The 25,863-nt window shown below is 39.9% G+C and overlaps 3 protein-coding genes across 3 annotated transcripts in view; all 3 read right to left on the bottom strand.

Moving 5' to 3' along the window:
• Nucleotides 1-18,636, bottom strand: part of FG386_003493 (mucin) — a gene marked incomplete at both ends in the record, with an annotated part of 36,036 nt that extends 17,400 nt beyond the window's left edge. Inside the window, 2 exons of the mRNA XM_067342955.1 lie at nt 66-9,120; nt 9,145-18,636. Of these exons, the coding sequence (XP_067199182.1) occupies nt 66-9,120; nt 9,145-18,636 (18,547 nt within the window). The remainder of the gene's footprint in view (nt 1-65; nt 9,121-9,144) is intronic.
• Nucleotides 18,637-19,164: 528 nt separating this feature from the next.
• FG386_003492 (uncharacterized protein) lies at nt 19,165-23,043 on the bottom strand (the record flags this gene model as incomplete). Its single annotated transcript, XM_067342954.1, has 1 exon — nt 19,165-23,043. The coding sequence occupies one exon, from the start codon at nt 23,041-23,043 to the stop codon at nt 19,165-19,167; it is 3,879 nt and encodes a 1,292-aa protein (XP_067199181.1).
• A 460-nt stretch (nt 23,044-23,503) lies between these two features.
• FG386_003491 (uncharacterized protein) lies at nt 23,504-25,795 on the bottom strand (the record flags this gene model as incomplete). Its single annotated transcript, XM_067342953.1, has 1 exon — nt 23,504-25,795. The coding sequence occupies one exon, from the start codon at nt 25,793-25,795 to the stop codon at nt 23,504-23,506; it is 2,292 nt and encodes a 763-aa protein (XP_067199180.1).
• Nucleotides 25,796-25,863: the final 68 nt, after the last annotated feature.

Raw genomic sequence — 25,863 nt, 5'->3', positions numbered from 1 at the left:
AGGCATTATTCTCGCGGAAGTGGCATTACATGTGGTAAACAAATACAAATCACACATTTCTGTACCTCCAACTATAAACTTAGGTCTGTATGGATTCAGTTCCTCCTCCCCACTTTCGTCCTCATCCCCAGTTTCAACCTTCTCAAACTGTCCAGTAGTGGTATTGTAAATATATCCCTCTGGAGTATTCGACTCGTTACCATTAACAGGAGCAGGCTTGATTCCAGGAGGATAGTAAGGATACGACTCTCCGTACTTGTTCTCAGGATGATATGAATTGTTTTCTGAATCAAAGTCTGGATGATAGAAACCACTACCATCACTAGAAGAAGATTCATAACCGCCCTCTGGGAACTTTGTTAACTCCTGAGTAAATGTTGCCTTGCTTGGAGCGTAACCCAATGGATAAATATACTTTAATCCAGTATATTTGTTATTATTTAACCCAAGTGTACAAATAGTATACATTTTGTTATTACCGTTTTCTTTTACATTTAAATATAACAAATCATTTGAATCCATACCTATAGACCAATTAATGTGGTCATTAATGTTTTTGTTCGTATTGTTCGGATATGGACCTGAACATAACTCGTTCATAAGTAGATTCTTTAATACTATTCTATTATTAAATATATAAATTACATACAAATCATAATGACCATTATTAATTAAATAAACACCATATAGATCATCCAGCATTAATTCTTCAGACCAAGTACCATTATTTATATTAGTTAATGATATTTCTGTGTCGAGAGTCCAACTTAATCCTCTTATGTTCTGATCACATGGATCTCTTAATACTTGTGAATAACACGATACTGGTTCTTTTCTGCATTCGTTTCTAATACTACATGTTTCATAACCAATAAACAATATATTATTTGGATACAAAAAGTTGTCGATTAACTCATATACTATTAATATTCCATTAGATATTTGATCTATCTTGTTAAATGAAAAATCCGATATTGTGTACGTGTCAATTAAACTATTTAGTTCTTCATTCATTATAAACACGCCCAATCTACTCCAACCTATAGCAATGTTCATCTCTCTTCCTGCATAATTAAATGATTCGTTTGTGTATGGAGAGTAATAATTAATATTACTACTCCAATCTATGAACGTCACAAATGACTCATTAAACAATAATGAAAATATACTAGTGTCGACTTCACCATTTAATTCACCCTCATTGTTGCTACTTATAAAATTATATCCAAACCAATATTTGGCTCCGTTTACTTCTATACCTGGACTTGAAATGTATGTTGACGTGTTTAACCAAATTAGCTGACCTTCAACAAATGTAGTTTCCAATCTGCCCTTGTTGCCTAAACAAGGCTTATTCACTTCCAATAAGCATTCATCTTTTTCTAGTTCATACCAGGGTGTTTCTGTTGTGGTGGAAGTAGTTGTAGTGGTGGTAGTGGTAGTTGTTGTAGTGGTAGTAGTAGTGGTAGTAGTAGTGGTAGTAGTGGTAGTGGTGGTGGTAGTTGTTGTAGAAGTCTCCTTGGGAATGTAATTAATATTGGTCAACTGCCACACGTTGTATGTATTTAATGAATCTAATGATTCCACTCTGTCTAAAGGAACTATCTTATCAAATAACAACTCACCATTGCCTGCATCTAACTCCACTAGTTTCTTAGTGTTATTCTCAACAGAAATGACATATTTGTTATTGCTAGAGTCATATGCAAGCCAAAATGCAAAGAAACCTTTTGGATATGTTGAACAGTAGGGACCACACTGGGGAGACTCTGCTTTAGCTTCCTCACCGGTTATTTCATTCCTAAATATAACCGTGTCATTATTATATGAAAACGATAACACCAGCTTCTCTAACTGCTCACCAACATCTAAATGGTCACTCCCAATATTAGAATCGTTTACACCTGTATTTCTTCTATAAATTATCCCTCCGCTAGCCTTTGATGTTCCGATAAATCCGTATTTGTAATTATAATCAAAAGCAACCCCATCTCCAGCTACCTCCTTACTACCAGCATAATTTGGAACGCCTGAACTTAATATTACAAACAATGTCCAGTCATTCTTAAAGTATGTGTTTTCAGGCATTATTCTCACGGAAGTGGCATTACATGTGGTAAACAAGTACAAATCACACATTTCTGTACCTCCAACTATAAACTTAGGTCTGTATGGATTCAGTTCCTCCTCCCCACTCTCGTCCTCATCCCCAGTTTCAACCTTCTCAAACTGTCCAGTAGTGGTATTGTAAATGTATCCCTCTGGAGTATTCGACTCGTTACCATTAACAGGAGCAGGCTTGATTCCAGGAGGATAGTAAGGATACGACTCTCCGTATTTGCTGTCTGGATTATAGACTTCGTTTTCAGCATCCGTGATATCTGGGTAATAAAAACCCTTGCCTTCACTGGAAGATGATTCATAACCACCCTCAGGGAATTTACTTTTCTGTTGAGTAAATGTTAATTTCGACGGAGCATAACCAAGTGGATAAACATACTTAACTTTTGTTAAACCACTATTGTACTTCAAAACACAAACTGTGTATTTTTTATCACTATCTTTATTTCCAACATTAAGATACAATAGGTTATTTGAATCTATTGCGATAGACCAAATAAACTTGTCTTTATAATTAACAACAACGTCATTTGGATAATTACCAGAACATGCCTGAGCATTTATAGGATCCTGCAAAACTATTCTATTAGTGAACAGATAAACAATAAATAAGTCGTCTTCACCACTGCTAAAGTAGTATATATTCAATAACTGACTTAACATTAAACTGCTGCCCCATGTTCCGTTGTTTACATTTGTCTCCACAATACTCCCATCAAATACCCATTCCATCATAGGTATCTTTTTATTACATATTTCTTTCAATACCTGGGAATTGCATTTGAGCGTATCTTGTGAACAATCTGAATATAAACTGCATGTCTCATATCCCAAATACATTGTGTTCACTGGATACAAAAAGTTGTCCTCGAGTACATAATTTGAGTAATATTTATCGCCATTAATTACTTGTTTTATATTGTTGAACCTGTACTCCTCGCTCCCTTTCACCTCTATGTAGCTGTTTGTTTCTTCGTTCATCAAAAACAGTCCCATTCTGCTCCAACCTAATCCTATTGTAAGTCCTCTTCCTGCATAACTCAAGGATTCATTCGTGTATGGGGATGAATACACCCCACCGTTTGCTTTAGCCAGCAAAAGTAAGTGTGTTTCATTGAATCTGATGTTTAGTATCTCATTGTCATCATATAACATATCGTATCCCATCCAGTATCTGCCTTCTTCCACAGACAATTCACTATCGGATTTATCCAGTACGAAATTTATCCATATCAAATTCCCCTTGCCAAATTCGGGATCCTTTATAGTTGCGTCCTTCCCTCTGCAAGGCGACTCTTTCTCGAGTTCACAAACCTCCAATTCACTCTCATGCCACGGTTTTTGAGTGGTGGTTGTTGTGCTAGTAGTACTAGTAGTACTAGTGGTGCTGGTAGTAGTGGTTGTGGCTGTTTCCTCAGGTATGTGCTTTTCGTTTGTCAAATGCCACACATTGTATGTTTTAGGCACATCAAAAACTGAGCTTTCCCCAACTTTTGGTACTATCTTATTAAATGTCAACTTCTCAACGCCTGCTTCTATCTCCAGCAGTTTTTTGGTGTTACTATCTATTGAAACAACATATCTGTTTGTATTCGAGTCGTAACTCAACCAAAATGCAAAGAAACCCTTTGGATACGTCGAACAGTAGGGACCACACTGGGGAGATGCTGCTTTAACCTCTTCATTGGTTACTTCATTCCTAAATACTACTGTGTTGTTATTGTATGATAGTGAAAACACCAACTCCTCTGTTTGATTAGTGAACGCGTTTCCACCAGCTTCACTTTCGCCTCCTGTCGTATCGCTTTCCACTTTAACCCCGTCAAAACTGTAAATGAATTCGTACTTGTAGTTGTAGTGCTCAGAATCCCCCTCTTCGCCCTCAGGAGAATTAACCTCGTCGCTATTGGGTACTCCCGAACTGAGAATCACAAATAGCGTCCAGTCCTCCTCAAAATACGTGTCTTCTGGCATTATTCTTGCAGAAGTGGCATTGCAGGCGGAGAAGAGGTACAGGTCACACGAGTCCCTTCCCTCCACTATGAATGTCGGTCTGAAAGGATTCAGCTCGTCCTCGCTCCTGTCTCCGGAGGCCTCAAACTGTCCCGTGGTGGCATTGTAAACGTATCCCTCTGGGGTGTTTGAACCACCACCTCCAATGGGAGCGGGTTTGATTCCTGGAGGGTAGAAAGGATGCGACTCCCCGTATTTGCTGTCCGGATTATAAACTCCGTTTTCAGCATCCATGATATCTGGGTAATAAAAGCCATTTCCATCGTTGGAAGATGTAGACCCGTAGCCACCACTATTAAAGCCACTAATTTTTTGAGTAAACATTCCCTTTGAGGGACTGTATCCTAGTGGATATATATACTCAATATTAAAAAATCCGCCATTGAAGTGAATTGTACAAACTGTGTATTCTTTTTCAACGTCACTCTCCTCATCATAAACGTTTAAGAACAAATTATAATTCAAACCAAAACCAAGAGACCACTTCATTTTGTCCAAGTAGCTTATTTCCTTGCCGTTAGGATACGGGCCAGAACAAGATACCACGTTAATGTTGTCCTTCATTACTATTCTATTACTGAACAAGAATATCGTAACTACGTCCTGAGTTCCGTCATTCACAAGATACACATTCATTAAATCACTCATCATGTACTCACTGCTCCATGTACCGTTATTCACATTGGTGTTAGAAATGGTCCCTTCAATGATCCAGTTCATGCCAGGGACTTTCCTGGTGCATACTTGTTTGAGCACTTGGGATTCACAGCTCAACTCTGATGTTGAGCAGTCGCCAAATAAACCACATGTCTCGTAGCCCTTGTATAACTCATTATTAGGGTACAGGAAGTTGCCTTCCAGGTAATAGGCTGAATGTTCATCCATATTCTTCTCATGAACCTTTATTTTTGAAAATTTGTAGTCCAGATTATTGCTCATGACGAAGAAGCTATTCTTATTTTTGTCTAATAAGAACAACCCCATTCTGCTCCAACCCAGACCAACTGTCAGTACATCACCCACGTACGTTAATCTCGAATTAGTGTATCTTGAAGCATAGCTTCTTTTGCTTAATTCATCATGTAGAAGTACGTGCGTCTCGTTAAACAACAATGATAGTATCCTGTCGTTACCGTTTAAGAAATAGTAACCGTTCCAATAATTTAAATCGTTCAGTTCAATGCTTGGTAACACCTCAACCATTTTGAACTCTATCCATATCAAATTGCCCTTGTTAAACTCTTGATCCTTTACTATTGCATCCTTCCCCTTGCACGGCTTATTTATTTCAAGTTTGCATTCATCAAGTGGTATCTCATACCACGGAATTTCCGTTGTGGTTGAAGTGGTGGTTGTTGTTGTTGTGGTAGTGGTGGTTGTCGTTACCACCTCAGTTGGTGGACTATTCACGTTGGTTAATTGCCACACATTAAATGTGTTGTACGCAACTGTTGAATTGCTCTTCTGGACTTTTGGAACTATCTTGTTAAACATCAACTCCTCGCTGTCTGCCTCCAGCTCCAGCAGCTTCTTTGTATTGTTCTCCACGGAAATCACGTACTTCTTATTTGCCGAGTCGTAACTCAACCAGAAGGCAAAGAAGCCCTTTGGATACGTTGAACAGTAGGGACCGCATTGTGGGGATCCCACCTTTACCCCTTCCCTATTGTTCTTCTCATCCTTAAAGGTTACTGTTTCGTTGTTGTACGAAAGAGATAGCACCACCTCTTCTCTCTGATCACCTTGCGAAATACGAATAAAGTCGTACTTGTAGTTGTAGTGCTCAGAATCCCCCTCCTCGCCCTCAGGAGAATTAACCTCGTCGCTATTGGGTACTCCCGAACTGAGGATCACAAATAGCGTCCAGTCCTCCTCAAAATACGTGTCTTCTGGCATTATTCTCGCAGAAGTGGCATTGCAGGCGGAGAAGAGGTACAGGTCACACGAGTCCCTTCCCTCCACTATGAATGTCGGTCTGAAAGGATTCAACTCGTCCTCGCTCCTGTCTCCGGAGGCCTCAAACTGTCCCGTGGTGGCATTGTAAACGTATCCCTCTGGGGTGTTTGAACCATCGCCTCCAATGGGAGCTGGCTTGACTCCGGGAGGGTAGAAAGGATGCGACTCCCCGTATTTGATTTCGGGATGGTAAACTCCACTTTCCAAATCCAGGTCAGGGTTGTAGAAGCCAACTCCCGAATCTAGATTATGATTATTTTTACTTGTCGTAGACTCGTAGCCACCGTCCTTAAATACTTGTTTTGTCTGAATAAACTTCACGTCTGAAGGAGAGTAACCAAGCGGATAAATATAACTTATGGAACTGAATTCACTGCTCTTGTTCACCACGCAAACAGTGTATAACTTGTTGCTGTTTGACAAATCCTCGATATTCAGATAAATAAGATTGTCATTTACACCAAATGAGATATACCATTTAACTCTATCTCTCACTTTCCTTATTTCACCATTGGGATACGGGCCGGAACAGAATGTATTTCCTAATAAGCTTTGCAGTACAACTCTGTTGTCGAAAAAGTAAACTATGCCAATGTTAACATTCCCTTCGTGAATAACGTAAACATTCAGCAGATTTTTCATCACGAAGAAATCACTCCATGTACCATTATTCACGTTAGTTTGGGCTATTTCGTGTTCAAATGAAAATTGTAATCCGGGCTCATTTCTATTACAAACGCCTGTTAGGACCTGTGATTCGCAACTAACTGTATTTTTGTTACATTCTCCAAATAAACTGCAGGTCTTATATCCGATATACAGATTCTCTGCTGGATACATGAAATTATAACCGAGCAAGAACTTTATTGGACTCTTAAATTTGTCGTCTTTCTCGATTTTATTAAAGCTAAATGGAATCTCGCTATGTATTTCAACATAGCTCGACAACTCCTCGTTCATTACAAAGAATCCAAGTCTGCTCCATGCAAGTGCTATTTTCAGACTGAAACCTGAATACGCCAACATGTTGTTTCTATATGGCGAAGAATATGCCATGGCATTCTTCCAATCATATATGAATATGGAAGTCTCATTTAGCAATATACTCAACACGTTCTCATCCGTGTTCTTAAACATATAGTGGTGCCAGTATCTGTTATTTTCATTCGTGTAGTCTTGCAAGAATTCTATGTATTCGTTTCCCGACTCCTCTGGATTTTCTAGTTCTGATTCCAACCACAAAATGTTCCCCAATTCAAATTGGCCTTTTTCAACAACGCCTCCCTCTTCACCGTCTCCCTCCTCGCTACCTTTCGCTATCTCGCCGCTGTTTCCCTTGCAAGGCTTGTCCAGAGCGAGAATGCAGACCTCTTTGAGATCGTCCTCCCAATATAGTGTAGTGCTGGTGCTGGTGGTAGTGCTAGTTGTGGTAGTGGTGGTGGTTGCGAATTCCGTGTTGATTACTTGTTTGTTTGTCAAATACCACACACTATAGGTATTATCTACATCCGTCCAAGACCCTTTTGCCGGCGCTATCTTATCAAAAGTCAACTCCTCGCTGTCTGCCTCCAGCTCCAGCAGCTTCTTTGTATTGTTCTCCACGGAAATCACGTACTTCTTGTTTGCCGAGTCGTAACTCAACCAGAAGGCAAAGAAGCCCTTTGGATACGTCGAACAGTAGGGACCGCATTGTGGAGATACCGATACCTGTTCACTTTTATCTATCTCATTCTTGAATAGCACTGTTTCGTTTTTTAGTGTTAAAGATAAAACTACCTCGTACTCTTGGTTTTCAACGGGGTCTTGAGTCGAATCTGGACTGGTCTCTGGAGTGTGACCAGGGGACGATTCTAAATCCGCTCCCGAGTCCAATTCCTCACCGGTACTCTCGTTTTCAACTGCAGCATCACTTCCATTGACTTTATTCCCCTCTGCAACCTCTGTTGTTTTCCTTGATTTAGAGAGTCTCAAAAACTCATATTTATAGTTAAACTCAACATTGACGCTGTCCTTCGCGTTGTGGCTTGGTATTCCTGAACTGAGGATCACAAATAGTGTCCAATCCCTCTTGAAATGACTCTCCTCTGGCATTATTCTCGCAGAAGTGGCATTGCAGGCGGAGAAGAGGTACAGGTCACACGAGTCCCTTCCCTCCACTATGAATGTCGGTCTGAAGGGATTCAACTCGTCCTCGCTCCTGTCTCCGGAGGCCTCAAACTGTCCCGTGGTGGCATTGTAAACGTATCCCTCTGGGGTGTTTGAACCATCGCCTCCAATGGGAGCTGGCTTGACTCCGGGAGGGTAGAAAGGATGCGACTCCCCGTATTTGATTTCGGGATGGTAAACTCCACTTTCCGAATCCAGGTCAGGGTTGTAGAAGCCATTTCTGTCGCTAGATGAAGAGGCGTAACCACCTTCGGGGAATCCCGTCTTTTGTTGAGTAAACATTGAATTTGAAGGCGAATAACCCAATGGATAAACTGTGGTTATTGACTGTCCAGAATTGGTGTAGGGGAGAGAACAAATTGTCCTTTGTTCCAACGAGTTGTCCGCGTAGTCAGAATCCGAGTTGAAAAATATCATTCTTGTTTCGTCATTAATGGAAAATGACCAGGTTAACTTATCGCCAACGTCCGCCTTTTTGCCATCCGGGTAAGGTCCCGAGCAGAAAGTGGATGTACCCAAGTCCTGAATCGCAATTCTATTGCCAAAGATATATACATAGTAAAGACTGTCCGTGGACGTACCCAATACATAAAGATTGAGTAACCCATCTATTGTAAATTCATCACCCCACGTACCATTGTTTATATTCGTCTGAGCTATTTCCGTATCAACAGTCCAGTATCTTCCCTTAGTTCCCTTGGCACACATTCCCTTTAATACCTGAGACTTGCACGAAGTAATACTCATTAAACAGTCATCATGCAGCGTACACGTTTCATATCCAAGGAACATGTTGTTTCGAGGAAGCACGAAATTGTACTCAAGCTGGTAGTCAGAGATGACGTTGTTTTCCTGAGCCCCTCCCTTTGCATTAAATATCGGACTCACTTTGTTAAAAGTTTTAATCAATCCATTGTTGTTGGCATTGATGGTTATAAGCGCTCCGTAGTCCCTGTTTAACACAAACAAACCGAGTCTGCTTCTTGCAAGACCTATTGATATTTTTTTGTCTAGGTATCCCAAGGACTGATTCGTATACGGACTGTAGTACTCTGTTTTTGACTCCTCATCGTAAAAAGCAATTGAAACCTCGTCAAAAAGCAGTTTGTAAACCCTCTCGTCGTCGTTTGAGAACTGTATTCCCTGCCAAAACTGCTCGTTGTTATTCACATTTATCAACGGATCCGATATCCTGATTGTCGTGTTTATCCATATTATGTCACCATCTTTAAAACCAGGAACTATTTTGGCTTCGTGGCCTCTGCATGGTGTGAACTCCGTCGCCAGTTCGCACTCGTCCTTCACTATGCTATCCCAAGGAGTCTTTGTGGTGGTCGTAGTCGTTGTGGCCTCAACACTGGGCTGCTCATTTACGCTAAAAAGCTTCCAAGAACTGTAAAGCGTCTTCTCGTTGAGGGTACCACCACTGCTTACCTCCTCGGATGCGAACCCCTCACCAGGCCTTATCTTGTCAAATGTAACGCTTTCTGAGTCTATCTCAACCAACTTTTTGCTGTTGTTCTCAACTGAGATGACATATTTGCTCCTCTCCGCATCGTATGTCAACCAGAAGGCAAAGAAGCCCTTTGGATACGTCGAACAGTAGGGACCGCATTGAGGCGATCCAACAGAAACCTCATTCCCAGTAACGTCGTTTTTGAACACAACAACATCGTTTGAGTAGGCCAGAGTCAAAACAACTCTTTCTGTGCTATTGCTGCTTTTGGTGTCCACGAACTCATATTTGTAGTTAAATTCGCTACTTTCACTGGGTGGTGGTGGTATCCCATTGTTAGCCATTACAAACAAGGTCCAGTACTTCTTAAACACAAAGTCATTCGGCATTATTCTCACGGAGGTCGAATTACATGTCGTAAACAAATACAAATCACACTCTTCCTTGCCTTGGACTATTTCCCTTGGCTGGAATGGATTTACTTCCTCCTTGTTGCTTCCCTCGTTTTCCTCAAATAAGCCTGATGTCTTGTTATAGTGATAGCCCGAGGGAGTATTAGATTCATCACCTAATAATGGCGCAGGATGAATCCCAGGAGGATAGAAAGGGAAACTATCACCATAAACAACGGCAGGAAAAAACCGGCTTTTGCTGGACTCGTACAAAGGAAAGTAATAGCCATCTTCTTGTGTGGACGTGCTTTCATAACCACCATCTAAAAAACCTTCCGTTTTTTGCACAAATGTCAGTGAATTAGGCTTGTATCCTCTAGGGTACACATAAACAATTGGACCCAAGTTGCCTAGTACAGACAATGAACAAACTGTCATCTTTTTTCTGGCAACGGCTTTTGAAGAGAACGAGTCGGACGACCTTTCAGACAAGCTTTTCTTGTTCGATACTCTCATATTGCCTCCCTGAGAGCTGTTGGCAGCGCCAGATTGGATGGCCGGATCCCCGAGCTGTTCGTCTTCGCTCCTCCCGGATTCGCCCTCGTCCACTTCCGCCTCAATGTTTAGAAACAAGAAGTCGGAGGAGTCCAGTCCCAAAGACCAGTTCACAGTTATGTTGTGGTCTATCTTCTTGCTTCCTGGATAAGGACCGCTGCACGAAATCGAATTTACCAAGTCTTGTAGCACCATTCTGTTGTCGTAAAAGTAAATGGTGAATATGTCGTCCTTCCCGTTATTAACGTAATAAAGGTTAACCAGATCGCTCTGCTTGTACGATTCTCCCCAGGTACCGTTGTTTACGTCGGTTTTCGCTAGATTACCACGGAACTCTATCTCCATACCAGACTTCAAGGCACCACACACTCCAGTTAGCACTTGGGAACTGCATGTTTTGACCGCCAATTTGCAGTCTCCATACAGTGTGCACGTTTCATAGCCCTTGAATAGTATCTGATTTGGGTACGTGAACGAATTTTTTAGTATATAATTAGTTAGGTGGTTTGAAATGCTATCTTGACTGATTTTGTTGTAATCCAGATTTGTGTAGCTTTCAATGTTGACCAGGGCGTTCAAATCACTATTCACCAAGAACAAACCGAACCTGTTTGACGCTATCCCCAACGTGACTCTCATTCCCAAGTACAACAAGTGCTGATTTGTGTATGGAGACGAGTAAAGCTCACTCTGAAGGTGGTCGTAGATCGCCACGGCAGTTTCGTTTAATAACAATGAAATCAATTCAACGATACCTTCATCAGACTCTTTTTTGAACTTGTATTGCATCCAGTATCTACTCCCAGCCACCTGGATTTCGTCGTCCGCCTTTGCTACGTCGGTGTTTATCCAAACGATGTCTCCCTGCGTCAGTTGAGCTGAAATGGAACCACCAATCCCTCTACAGGGTACTTCTAATTCCAATTCGCACTCCTCCTTGGTATCCTCCTCCCAAGGAACCCTCGTTGTCGTAGTTGTTGTTGTGGCAGTCTCAGCTTGAGTGTTTATGCTGTTGGTTAGACTCCAAATTGAATATTCACTGTTTTTGTTTGGAGAGCTGTTGGCAAAGTCAGACTCTCCCTCAACTCTGTCAAAGTTCCTCTCAGTTGAGTCAAACTCCAGCAACTTAGCTCCGTTGTAGTCCACATTCACCGCGTATTTGTCGTTCTCCACATCCCTTTGTAGCCAAAAACTGAAGTAACCCTTGGGATATGTTGAGCAGTAAGGACCACACTGAGGCGAAACTCCTTCTGCGATCACATGGTCGTTTCCGTCCTTTCTCTCCAGAACCGAAACCGAGCTGTTAGTCAGCCTAATGGCGAACTTGAGATTATCGCCTGAGTCCTTAAATAGATACTGGTAGTTAAACGAAGATTCGGATTCTGTTAGACCATTCCCTTCCCTTTCCTCAGCACCAACTTTCGGTGAGTAAGTTGTTATTCCTGTTGAAACCATCACGAACAGACTCCAGCTTTCGTTAATGTCCTTGACCGATTCAGAAATTGTTATTTTCGTGGAATTGCAAATGCTGAAAAACTCCAACTCGCAACTTTCTGTTCCCTTTGATATCTCCATTGGAATCGGCGGATTCATCGCCTCCAGGTCCACTACGTCTCCACCACCGGAGACACCCCTCTCAGGCTCATATTGACTTGTTGTTCTGTTGAAATAGAAGCCTTCTGGAGGATTAGAGCCGTCGTTTGCCACATTTGGAATACCAACAGGTAAAAACGGCCTGTTTTGACCATAGGGAACCAAGGGAGTATACTCCTTTATATTCTCATCGTAACTGGGATGATAAGTTCCAACGGACCTATCTGACACCGATTCGGAAGTAGATTCATAACCTCCAGTTGGGAATCCGCTCCCATATTGCGTGAACACACTTAGACTTGGACTCTCGCCGACCGGATAAAAGGCCTTGAAAGGTATGTCCGTCCCAAGATTCCTGAAGCCACAAACTGTGTAATTTTTGTGTGAATTTGGGTCATAAAGGCCCATAAATATCATATTGTTCAGGTCCATCCCTATCGTCCAGTAAATCAAGTCGTCCTTGTGTATTGGCCGATTCGATATATATGGTCCCGAACAAGACAGTTTATTGTTCGGATCCAGCAATACGACTCTATTTTGGAAGAAGTACACAATCAACTTTGCTGTTCCGTTATCTCCATGTATGACATAGGAATTGTACAAGTTTTTGTACACAAATTGAGATCCCCACACCTCGGAAGGTAGTTTTGCTTCAACCATTTTAGATACAACCAACCAATTCAAACCTGCGGTTGACCTTGGACAAGGAAGCTCCAATATTTGAGCAGTGCATGTTAGTGCCTCCAAGCTGCAACTAGAGTCAAATGAGCAGGATGTGTAGCCGTCTGTTAGGATGTTACCTAAAGAATATATCTCATTCTCCAACATGAATTGTGTAAACATGTCCTCCTTTGAATTCACAACCGTTATGGATCCCGTCATCTCGCTTGTTGAAATCGAGATAACCTCCAGCAAAACTTGCTTGTGCTCGTCCAAGAAATACAGTCTGTCTCTGCTACTATTCAGTACAGAAAATCCCATTGTTGTCACTCTTCCCTGTGTTATTTGCGTTTTGTTTGTATAATAAGCCTCGAATACCCGAGTTTCACTTCCATCTGCAGTAATCTTTTCAACAAGGAACTTCCGTTCGCCAAAGTAAATTGTAAACAGGTCCTTGATATTCTCACCCTCGCCTATCTTGAAGGTGTATGAATCGAAGTAAGGGAGTCGCTGATGCTCGCTGTTAACCTTTAGCTCCTCCGAAACGGTAAAGTTCAACCAAACAACACTCGAGTCAGACTCGGACCAAGTATACTGTGCCACCAAACCCGTACACCAATGCATTGGACTCTCCTCTAGCATGCAAACCAAGTGCTTAGTCGACGGTCTAAGACTCCCTGCGTCCACATTCCAATTGCTTAAATACACATAAGGGTTATTTTCGTCGCTTTCTTTAGATGATATTACGGATATATTACCAGTAAGTGGCACGGAAACACCCTTGTAGTCCTCCGCCAGGTTTCTTAGCTTGCCTTTGCTGTCATTTGAATCCAAATCTAAGTCCGTGGCCAATACAAAGTTATCTTGGTCCCGAGAAATGTAACCGAGTATTTTTATTTCTGTGGTTCCTGACTCTAAAGATTCTATACCGGTTATGTCTGCCACTATTATGTCCGTTTTATCGTTTCTCATCTGCAGATTTGATCCTAATACACTTATAACAATGAGATCTTTGGCCTCCTCGCCTTGGACTACTTCCTCAAACCTCGGTTCTGATTGCAATGCCTTGTCCTTATTAACGGCAGTTCCGGACAATGTTATTACGTACTCCTTCTCAAGATTGTATGTAAATGTGAATTCAAGCAAGTAATTTGAGCTGAAATACGTGTTCTCCGGTGAAATTATCACATTTTTGTTGATTTGACACTTGCCAAACATTTCTAATTTGCACGGATCCGTTTTATCCACTCTTTCCGAAGGCAACTCAGTTATTTGCAACTCTGACTTATTCCTCTTCTCTGCTTGAATTATTCCTGAGTAATAACCAACCGGATAAACTACCTCTAGTCTGGTAACCAGATTCTCCGGTATTTCCAGTTTGCAAAGCTCCTTTAATCCACTGTTGTTAATATTAACCAAAAGGCCTATTTGTTTGTCACCCATGTAGAAACCCCACTGGAAATTTCCTCTTGATACACTCTCTAATTTGGAGGTTTCCTGACTCAAATCAGACCCCCTTGTCACTTCATTTCCGCTCCTGCTTGCATAAGAGTTTCTGCAAATAGATCCGTCATTAAGTGACTGAACGGCCGCGTAATCCTCAAAAAAGTAAAATGAGAAAATGTCATCAAATCCGTCGTTTATTTTAAAGACTTGGACGAGTTTTGGCAACATAAATTGGTCTCCATAAGTCCCATTGTGAACGTTTGTTGGCGTGCTCTGATACGTTGTAAGTAACCAAGCTATTGAATCCGGTTCCGGATAGGGACATAAACCACTAAAGGAACTGGCTACGCAGCTTTTTGAATCAGATCTCACACAGCTGTTTCCGAACGAGCATTCGACGTATCCATGATACATAAACGGGTATCTGTTTGACTCGTATTCGGGATCCTGTTTTAACACCTGAAATATACTCCAAGATCCTCTCTGCATGAGTTCTATTCTGCTTATTGAGCTTGATTGACTGGGATAGTCGGGGAAATTCGCGAATATTTGGTCGTTTAAGGCAAAATAAAGGAATCCGGATATCCTGTTTACGGTTATTGAAAGCCAGGTTGAGACGCCCATTAATGCATCACCACTATAAAGGTTCCATATTTCTTGATCGTTTAACAAATCTACAACTCCTATATGCGTCTCGTTGAACAGCACAATGTAAGAAGCCAGCTTTTCAATCTCGTAAACTATTCCATTATAGTAATAAGAGTCCTTGTACTCAAACGGCGTTGAGCCTTCAATGCTCAAGTACAAGGTGACTTCGTAATTTTCCTTCAAAGAGTCCGCGGTCAAACCATCTCCTGTTGAAGATCTAGTGAGAGTCAGCGATGAGGATAAGCAATAGCTTATAACGGCTTTTTTTTGGTCAATCACACACTCTTTTTCATACTCTGTGAGAGAGTTTGAGTTCGAGTCTGAGGTGTTTTTTGCGACTGACATTTTCGATACGTAAAAGCCATTAATTAAAGTTGTCTTTGAACCTGTCACAAAATTCTCAGATATTGTGAGTTTGTTGATGTTCAACCCTCCAACAGGCACCCTAACAATGCTTACATTACACATTACCACATGCAAATAGGAAATGTTTACCGAATCCCCAGTCTTTTCACTGTCAATACCAATCATAAACTTCAGACTGCCTCCCTCAATTAGGGTTCTCACTTCAGAAACGCAACTCTCCGGTATAAGATTCGAGCTCGAAATGGACCCTACTCCTGGTATTTCTGAGCTCAACAGAACAGAAGGACTGCTTCCTCCGGAGATATAGAGAACATTCTTTATATTTTGGTACTTGTTTTCAATCACAACGTCAACCACTATAGATGAAGACAGCTTTGGACTTACTTTGAGGTCGAAATGAACTCCCATGTTTTCTTTAAGCTCCGTGCTTAGTTCCAAACTCATTCTTTTGCTGCTTACGTATGGATAAAGTATATCCAGGTCAGACGCCTCTTTTTGATCTAAAGTAATGAGTTCCAGAACTTCACCACCCCCTCCACCTGATATTCTGTCGCTGTTCTCTGTGTTCATTGTGATCTCACCAATAGTACTTGACAACCCAGCTCCGTTCGATTTGAAATAATAAAGATCAGTGATCTCTCTGTTCAGTCCTATAGAACAAAGCAGATTCGGCACTCCAGACTTGGAAAAATAAACAAGGTCAACCTTTACCGAGTTTGTGATGATAATACCAAACTTGACTGAGGTGGAACTCCTTGCTATTCTCTCGTCATTTGGAATACTGTTGTAGCAGGACTCACCTGAAATTGGATCACTAAGTGACAAATACTCGGTAAAGATGTTTATCAAGAAATAGTTATTTGTTCTGCTTCCAACCACAAATATAGATTGCGATTCCGGAAACACCCCCAATCCAGAAAATGACCCTGTTGGGATTAGAGGCCCGTTGTACCATAACTTTAGTATTTTGGGACTATCACATAGTTGAGACGCACTTGAGCCCTCACATACGTAGTTACCTGGATTACACTGATTAAAGAATTGACATTGGTAGAATACATTAATTATCCTCGATTCGGACGAAGTCGTTTTTGGACCAGGTGTAAAGGAGTAAGATGAAACGTACATGATGTTATTTTTGCTGTCGTGACTTGTTTTAATTTTGTTTATCTCCATTCCCTTGACATTTTGCACTGTTGAAACAATGTTGTTGGAGTTGGAATCAACTATGTATATTAATTCCAGCCCAAATAAGAGCGAAATGCTGAAGTTTTCAGTATATTGACTCAACAGTTCCATCGGAGGTCCGGAGACTGCCTCAGTGTTCACCAGATTAGTCACTGTGATTGTAGTTTGGAAAATTGAAAGCTCGTATAATGCCAACTCGTCGCTGTACAATCTCCACTTGTACATCAGGTCTCCCTCAGAGACGAGATCTTTAAATTTGGGTACTATCAACGTAACATTATTCAATTCACCCACTAGAGTTGGGTCCTTCATTCTGCTATCTCCCAAATGAGCTCCCTTAGTAGATATTGAAGCATCCAATGCCTCACAGTGAGTTAAGGGAAGAAGTCTGCAGAGTCTTCCGTCCACAGGAGAATTAAATTTTATGCTGTCGGTGTGCGAACTAGAAAGACTGGCGACTTCGGTGCTCCCTGAAATCTTTATCGACGTTGTAACGGATTCAGCGTCTGAAACCCCGTAAAACTTGTTAATTCTGAGTTTGTTAAAGAATGAATCAGCATCTAATAAAATATCCGTTAGTCTCTTCCACTCACTGTTGCTTTCGTCTAACCTAAACAAGACCATTATCCTATCTTTTTCAGCGTCGGACCTTATTTGAATAATAACTTTAGAACCTAGCTGGTCAGCAAAAGAGCCTGCAACCAACGTTCTGTCCTTCATGTTTTCGAAAGAAATGTGGCTTTTATAAATGACAATCCTCATTATCGGGTTGTTTGAATAACTCGTACTTTCTATTCCGATATGGGAGTCTTTAATAATAACTTCATCAAAGCTTAGCTCTAGAAGCAAATCGTCATCCTTCACGGTGTCTATAAATTGTTCAAATTCTGCGTTGATGTCAAGATGAAAGTTCTCAGTGGAAAAGACGCTGCTACTGAAACCCAACACATCCAAAACGGCATTTGTATCTACAGAGAAAGACGTCTTCTCTAATATGTAATAAGCGTTCGTTTCTGTGTATTCTTTTGAAAGAACTTGTCCGTTGCCTAAACCAGGTATTATCTGTAAATATGTTGAATCCTTGCTTTCTTTATGAGAAGAAACTATTTTGCCGAATCCATCGAACTGCTCGATTTGGATTTCACTGGAGACTATCGTCTTTTCAGACCCACTCGAAACAACGTATACCCAATTCTCTTTTATGATCAACCTTAAATTGTAGTTAAATCTCATGTTCCCTACTTCAATTTCGTCCCCCAAAACACCCCACTTCTGCTCCTTATTTTGAGAATTTTCAAAATAAAGTCCAACCATGTCAGGGTTTATCATGAGACGCATAATTTTCTTGCTCGAACTCTTATCATAGAACGAATACTCGCTGAAAATCCCGTTAATTGTCTTCGTACCAAGAACTCCCATTAATGATATCTCAATACCTGTTGAATAAAGAGTTGAATCAACTGAAAGCATAAATTCATTAGACAAACATTCTTGAAATATTCCCACGGTACAGCTTGAGACGTAACTGGTTACTGGATCTTGCCTTATTATCTTGTCTGTACTATTCGGCTCGTAACTTGCCGAAGAATCATATTCAAATTCCGAATCTACACTTGCTACTACTTTCGTGAAGTTATTTGAAAGTGTATACGGTAACATGCATATAACACCATTCTCTGACTCCAGCACCCAGTATCTGGAATTGTATCTGTCAGTCCAGTAATTTACGCTAAAAGGTATTTCGCTTCCTCTGGAATACGAGTGCGAATCAGGTTTATATTTTCCAGAACAAAATTGCCTTCTATTTGGATCGTAAAGCACTGCAAAACTTGGAAACAAAATACTGCTTAAAACGGTCTCATCTTCTTCATTTTTAAAAACATAGTTTCCAAGTGATCCATACTCATCCAAGTTACTGCTCGTATCCTGGTTAGTTTTTGATCTGATGCCCAATTTTTGAGATCCTACCCTACCTAAAACAAATCCATCGTACTCAGTCTTTGAAGCTGAACTGTAAATCAAACTATTAAAAACTACATATATTATTGTGCAAAACTCTAATGTTCTTTTCATCATCCTCCAAATATCTTTCACTAATGAAAAGAAGCACAAGGAAATGCTTTTCGTATTTTCTTGATTTCTCACTTTCCTGGCTTATTACTTACTTTTCACTCACAAGTACATTATCAAAATATGTTCAAACCCTCCCACATCCTTCTCTTCCTCTTTTTTTACTATACGTACTGGCTATTACATGTCAAGTAACACACACTATGGCAAAAGTCTTCCCGCCGCTTATATTTTAATCTTTTCGGTACCTTTTGCATGCAAAAAATAAATGTAAACATGTATTTAATTATGCAGTGTTAAATTAGACAAAAAGCTTATTTTGGAATACAGCTGAGACCAAGAGAAGCTTGAAAATTAAAATTAACAAAAACACGTTCACCTATAAAAATCTGTTTTGTCCTGTTAAAATTTTAAAAGCTGTCGAGTTCACAGATATAAGAAAACACAGTTTTTTTTGAACTTTGAAGACAGCAAATTTCACGGTATGCAGCATTTATAAGTAGAGTTGTTGCATCCGTTTCTTCAGAATTTAGTCTAATAGTCAAAGTTTTCTATACTAAAGTCCTCATTTTCTTGTACCCCCCCATATGCCTTCTTCCTAAATTTAATTTCCAAGCTCCTGATGCTTCTCACAACCTCCAGCACCCTTTTTTTTCTCCTACCTTTTTTTGTTAAATGCGAATATAAGTATTTCACTGTGGAGGAAACCAGCGGAACTCTAGAGAACAGTCTGGAAACGACTCCTTTTTTCCTTCCGGACTCTATGAACGTAACAGGATCAAGATCTCCGTTTCTGCCTCGATTACTCTTGCTTCCGGACCATTCTTCTCTCTTTTTATCCTTTTTTTCCCCTTTATTTCTCTTTTTACTAAATTTCATACCGGCTGCTTCCCTCTCAGAATAGTCTTCATCCAAACTAGAGTCGGAATCGGAAAACTGAACAAGTTCTGGAAGCGCACTATACTCGACTTCTGAAATGATATCATCCTCATTAAAATCACCTCTGGAAATTCTGTTTTTCTTCGAATAAACCCTCCCGTTCCTTCTAATTGAGGCTCCAATTTCCTTGGCTGCTTTTTTCGATTTGCTTTTTCCCTCTGGAGTTGAAATGTACATTATAAGTTGCTCTATCTTTTCAGAACCTTGTTTTTTGCAAAAAGCATTCAGTCCTCTAACTCCTTTTTCAACATAAACCTTTATGAATTCTTTCAATAATTTATCTAAATCTTCTCCACTCAATAAATTCTTTTTGTAACTGTTATCGTCCTTTTTCTTCATTTTTTGAATCATTTTCCTGTTTTTTTTCATTTTCAGCTCCTTCTCCTCGAGATTCTTTATCTTTTTGTCTATTTTCTCAAGCAACTCAAGAGACTTTTTCGTTTCTCCGTCCTCCTCGTACATGCCTATTTTCTCTGCATTCGGATTTTGGTTTAAATCCTCTTCGACGTCTTTTGCCAATTCACACTTCTCCTTTGAGTCGCCGAATATGCAGTTGTCCTCCATGATTGCCTGTATTAGGGACTTTTCGACACCCATATCCTCCCTCTTTAAGTTGTCTTCTGGAATACACACTGCATTTAAAAGTCCAATCTCCGTTATGCCTAAACTTGAACAGCTTTCCAACGTTTGATCCAGCTCTATTTTCCCCTTCTCAGTCTCAGCAAACAAGCTGAATTCAACCCCCTTTAATGCCGCTACCTCGTCTACTATTATCTTTAGCTCACCCAGAGGAATGTCTAGCGTCATTGGAACAATAAACCATCTTCTTTCCAGAAGTGTGTTTAGTGGACAGTTCTCCAACGAAAGTGGAACCTCCAAAACCGTCCCTTTATACCTCCTCACTCTCTCTAAAACAGATACTTCCGGTTTGTGTTCATTCGCCTCTTTTGCTCTATTTGTCATCAAACCACCAATTTCCAATTCCTTGTCTGCTGCTTTTCTATCTGCCGTCTTATCCTTAACTATAAAAGCTCTTACTTTGTCGTCTGTTGGACTTAATCCAGAGTCTACCAACTTTGTACCGTCGCTTATTATGCTATAAACCACCCTCGTAAATTCGTCGTTCCCCAAATCATACCCGGATCCAATACCTATTTTTAAGTTCTTCTCTAGCATCCCCTTTTCCTCTGCCTTTAAAACAATCATCTCCTTAAGTTTCCTAATTGTTTTGTTTCTCTTAATTTTTATATTCAAATTCTCATTGATGTACCCCTCTCCCTGTGGGTAGTAAAAATACACACTTAACTCCATGTACTTTGATATTGAAATCTCAAATACCAATTTACTTTTGCTGTCTTTGCCTCTTTTCCTCACTTTTGAGTTATTACCACTCTCCTTTTGAGTTAATGAGGAGTGGTAGTGTCCTAGTATATGGTCATTCTTTAAATACTTCTTTGTGTAGCTGTCTTTAACACTAACACTATCCTGGGAAACTCTCTTTAAGATCCTCTTCTTAATTAGGTTATTTACTAAATCCCTTACACTTGTGTTCGAAAGTATAGTTAATTTATACTCGACAATAACTTCCTTTCTAGACTCTCCAAATGAACCTTTGTCCACACTATCGGTTATTTCCTCTCCAGACGCTTCAAATGGCAACAGTAACAATATATCGATTTTTTTAACCCTTTCGACCTCCAATAACACATAATCCTGACCATTTGAATCAGTCTTATAGAAGCTTAAATACGTAATGGAAGAGGGCGTCTTTGGATCGGGAAGGTATTCAACCAAATTGTCATCTTCCTGTTTCCTTTGAAGTCCTATTATGAGATACTTAGATAACTCAGATCGGTGCTTCCTGTTCAGCTCCGTTAGAAAGTCCATTACAGAAATAACCTCTGGAATGTTCACACTCATTCTTTTTGTAAACTCTAATTCGTTTTTTCCATTGTTAATATAAATTCCAACTGTTATGTTAATTCTTCTGGGGTTTTTCATTATCAGCTTCATGCCATTATAGTAACTATTTGACACCAATGTCTCATGCTTATTTGGATCCATAATCTCCTCCTCTATACTGCTTCTTTTTGATAACAAAAGACAGTTTTTTTCCTTATGTTCGATATTTATTGTGCTCCATATTAGCTGTGCTTGTGAGTAAAGTGAAGCGAAAGTTGTAAATGTGGGATCAGTCTTTAGCTTCATTTCGAAACCACTTTCTTCATGAGTAAAGCATATCTCTGGGAACCCCACATTTTCCTTGTACTCGTTCAAAATTTCTGAATTTAGTTTAAAGATTTCATTTTCAATCTCATTGTTTGTGTCAAATACTTTACTTTGTTCGTCTTGGTCTTGACTTTCGGGGTAGCTATCTTCAGTCTCCTTCGGAGGAAGCAAAGTTAAAAAGAACACGAGTGGCCTGCTTTCCGATACAATTTGTCCAGATGGCACTTGACTCTTCAAGTTAGCCTCTCTATTGACATTCATTACAGTTCCTTCCTCATTCTGAAGCAGCACGTCTTCATAATCACTAGTTAACTGCCTTCCTGTCTCTGGATCTTCTGTTAACAATATACTGCTTACTACCTCACTCATTTTTGTGTCACTCGCGAACCTAAAAATCCTGTTCGCAATGTTCTTGTTATGAAAAACTACTCTCACAGGAATTATCTCACCTTCGAGAGGCACTTTTTCGCCCTTTCCTATTTCCCTTAATTTAACGAACAACAGATTCCCATTACTGACTCCAGAATTGCTGTCTTTATTGGTCTCGTTGATGTAGTCCAATAAATTCACATTTTCATTATTGGAGGGTGAAATAGACTCAATTTCAAAGTCAGATGGATCTACAATCTCGCTTATAAGAGTAAGCAAATCCCAATTTGTTACTGGAAATCTCCTTTTCACTGTTAGTGAAGCTGGAACCTTGTCTGACAGTAATTCATCATTTGTGTGTGAAATGAATCTTAACATCAGTATTCCTTCTTTTTCAACATCAGAAGCAGGTAAGCTTAAATTCTGGGTTAAAGACTCCTTTACATTCTGAACTGCTTCGTTTTGTAGCACAGTCTTATCCTTTTCACCTGCTTCAAAAAATCCAGTTGACTTTAATTCTATGTTCATTTTGACATTTTCGTTTCTTGAGACTATAAAGTTTTCAACAGGATAAGAAAGCTCGCTTTTGTCCAACTCAAATCCGTTTACCACCACCAGAATGCTTCCAGATTCCACTCCAAACAGGCTCTTTAACTTGCTTTCACAGACACTTACGTAATCACTTAGTAGCCTTTCGGAGTCTATTTCATAACTTTCTGCGTTGAGACCTGTGTACTCCGGGTAAGAAATAATCAATTTAGGAGCGTTTTCAACTAAGTTAACTCCATTCTCATAATTATCTGCAAGACAAATCAAAAACTTAATGAAAACAAGGATTAAGCAAAAGCCAAGTCCAGATAATTTACTTTTTGCCATTTTTGCTTTTACAGGAAAACAAGTAAATCAATGGACAGAATAGTAAAATGTCATTTCCACTAAAAAACAAGAAAACTGGTGTAAACAGTTTTTTTAATAAATGTATTCTATTTAACTAAATTAATTTCTTTTTCATTTTTTGTCTATCTTTACACACCCGAGTCATATCTAGATGTGTGTAGGGCAGAATATAAAAAACCTAGTCTTTAGTTTAAGTCACCCCTTTTGATTAAAATAAAAATAAACTAAACTGAATAAGAGAACACTGTACTTAGTTTTCAAATTTACTAAACAAATAGTGCTTTCTATTGGAGTCGTAGATGTGTTAAACAATCATTTTTCCTTTTCTTTAGTTGTGTTAATAGGTAGTTACAATTAACAAGTAAAAATAAGAACAGCTTAATATAAAATTATTGTTATATAACTTAAGGTGTACAAAATTATAATAATGAATTATATTCTATTCATCACTGTAGTCACTTTCAGATCCCTCACTAATTGGGTTCGGAGGCGGCGAAACGTATTTTTTGCCTGTTTTGCACTCACTTTCAGGAATCTGGAAACGCACCATCCTCCTTGATTTATATTGGTCGCAGTCATCCTCATTCTCTTCGTCACTGTCTTCTGTGTCATCACCATCCTTGTCTCTATACTCTTTGAAGCCTGTTGATTTAAAACTAACGGTTTTTGGAGCAATGTATGGAACTTTGCTTCTTTTTTCCTTCTCTTTCTCTTCATAATCCTGATCTTCAATGCTTGATGTTTCTTTCTTATTAATGAAGTCTTTTTCCATGTTAATGTCCTTTAAAGAAGCAAATTCAGTGTTTCTCATTCTTAGGTTGTCTCCGGGAATTGTAGGATTGTATAAGACATTTGCCCTTTTGTTGATTTTTCCTTTAATGATACCAGATCTTGGGTTGTAAATGAGTCTCCTCTTTTTCTTAGCTTCAATAGACTTCAGGAAGTCCTTTAGTATTTCATTGAGCTCATTGTTTTCATTAAGGGTTTTTATTTCTTTTTCAAGCCTCCCCATTTCCGGATTCAGATTATATCCAAGTAATTCCTTCTTAAGTCCTGCTGTGTTTATGTAAAACACTCTTGAATTGATGGGATACTCAATATCCAGGGGTTTTTTTGTCTTTTTATCCCCATCAATTAGTTTATTTTTGGTGGAATATATTCGGGTTTCTAATTCTTTTTTCGTTCTCTCTTTAGATGGAATGTTCAGCAAACCAAATTGGTCAAATCCAAAAGGACCAAGAGGCGCTCCTCCGATTCCTGTAAGGTTTTTGGGTTGGAAATCGTCACTGAAAATCGTGGGAAGCTCATAGACCTCGTCTAGTGGCACTAAAACGTCTGGGTTCCTAACATTCAACTCGCCACCAGGTCCAAGTTTGTAGAAGTACCTGTTCTTAACCTTCGCTTGGTTGCCATAATTTGGGAAAAAAGGTATTTTTTCAATCTCTCCGTCTAAATCCCCTGTATACGGGTTCCTAGACGTTTTGTAGTAAAACATTGAAGTACTGGGTTTTTCAGGTACAACAAAATTTCTCGCTTTCTTCTGATCCTTCAAAAGCTCCAGTCCAAGCTCCTTTTCTTCAGACTTGAGTATATCAAATTGGTCCCCTGAGGCTGACGCATCCTTTTTCACACGATCTGTGTTTCTATTCATCATCTTCTTTTGCTCCGGAGTAATTCCGTATTTCTGAACGTAGGCCACATTCTCACCCTTTGAGTGATGACCTAACTCCAAGGTTTCATTTTGAATCCTTTCCCAATTTTCTGGTAGAGTAAAATTCAAGTCAGAGCTAATGCTATCGTTTACTGAACGAAGGTAACTGTAAGTGTTACCGTTTCCACCTTCCGTTACTCCAAACATTCTTCTGAGTAACATTCCTTCATTGGCATTTGGAAAATTCTTTATCTTGCTTGCAAGTACCTTGTCCCTGTTCAGCCAGTTTTCGTAAAAACTCTTGTTTTCAATATATTGGGATATCTCCAACAAAGAGTTGTTCTTTGAATGTCTTTCCAACGTCTCGTGTATTGGTATGACTCCTTCTTTTGGAACAAGCTCACCTCTTTTTTGCCTCTCAAGATCCTCTCTGCTCTTTTCCTCCTCTTCAATCCTTTTCTGATCGCTCTCCTCCAATTCAGACAATATGCTCTCACCTCTAAATCTAACGTCCTTTGGCAGCATTACTCTTGTCATCTTCTTTCTTATAGGCTTTGAGCACAGGCCGTTTAATAGCTTAGTTATATCATTAGCCTCTCTCAACAACTCGAAATACCTATTTGTAACGTAGATACAGAAGTATTTTACGTTCTCAAAGATCGACCTGCCCTGCTCCTTCGTTTTTGGTGCCGATATTAGTCTCTCCTTGCCTATTCTTATTAGGTTCTCCTTCAAGTCGCTATTTCTATAGTGCATCATTCCTTCGTAGCTTCTCCACTGTTTCCTGAGTAGCTCCCTTATTCCCCTAAAACAGGATTTAAACAGATCATCCTTGTTTTCACCGCCCTGAAAAGATTTTGGTTTTTCCACAGGCAAAAGCTTGACTCTGCTTGTTGACATGAGCGAGAATTCGTAAAATAATCTCCATTGACAGGACACAGTGCTGGCTTTGTCATCGGTCTCCGCGATCTTTCCATTAAAGTCAACACTCTCAGCGCATCTTACTGCATTGGAGCTCAGTATTGTGCTCAACAATAACAGCAACACCACAAATATGGCACAGCTCACACTGTATCTCATCTTGAAGCTGCGTCGCACATCAAAGCAGTCCAGTTTTCAACCCCTCTACACTGCACGCTTCTTGCACT

The sequence above is a fragment of the Cryptosporidium ryanae genome (assembly GCF_009792415.1).
Source record: "Cryptosporidium ryanae isolate 45019 chromosome Unknown contig_8, whole genome shotgun sequence".
NCBI classification, from domain to species: Eukaryota; Apicomplexa; class Conoidasida; order Eucoccidiorida; family Cryptosporidiidae; genus Cryptosporidium; species Cryptosporidium ryanae.
The sequence above is the reverse complement of the archived record's forward strand: the minus strand, read 5'-3'. Positions and strand labels throughout refer to the sequence as shown.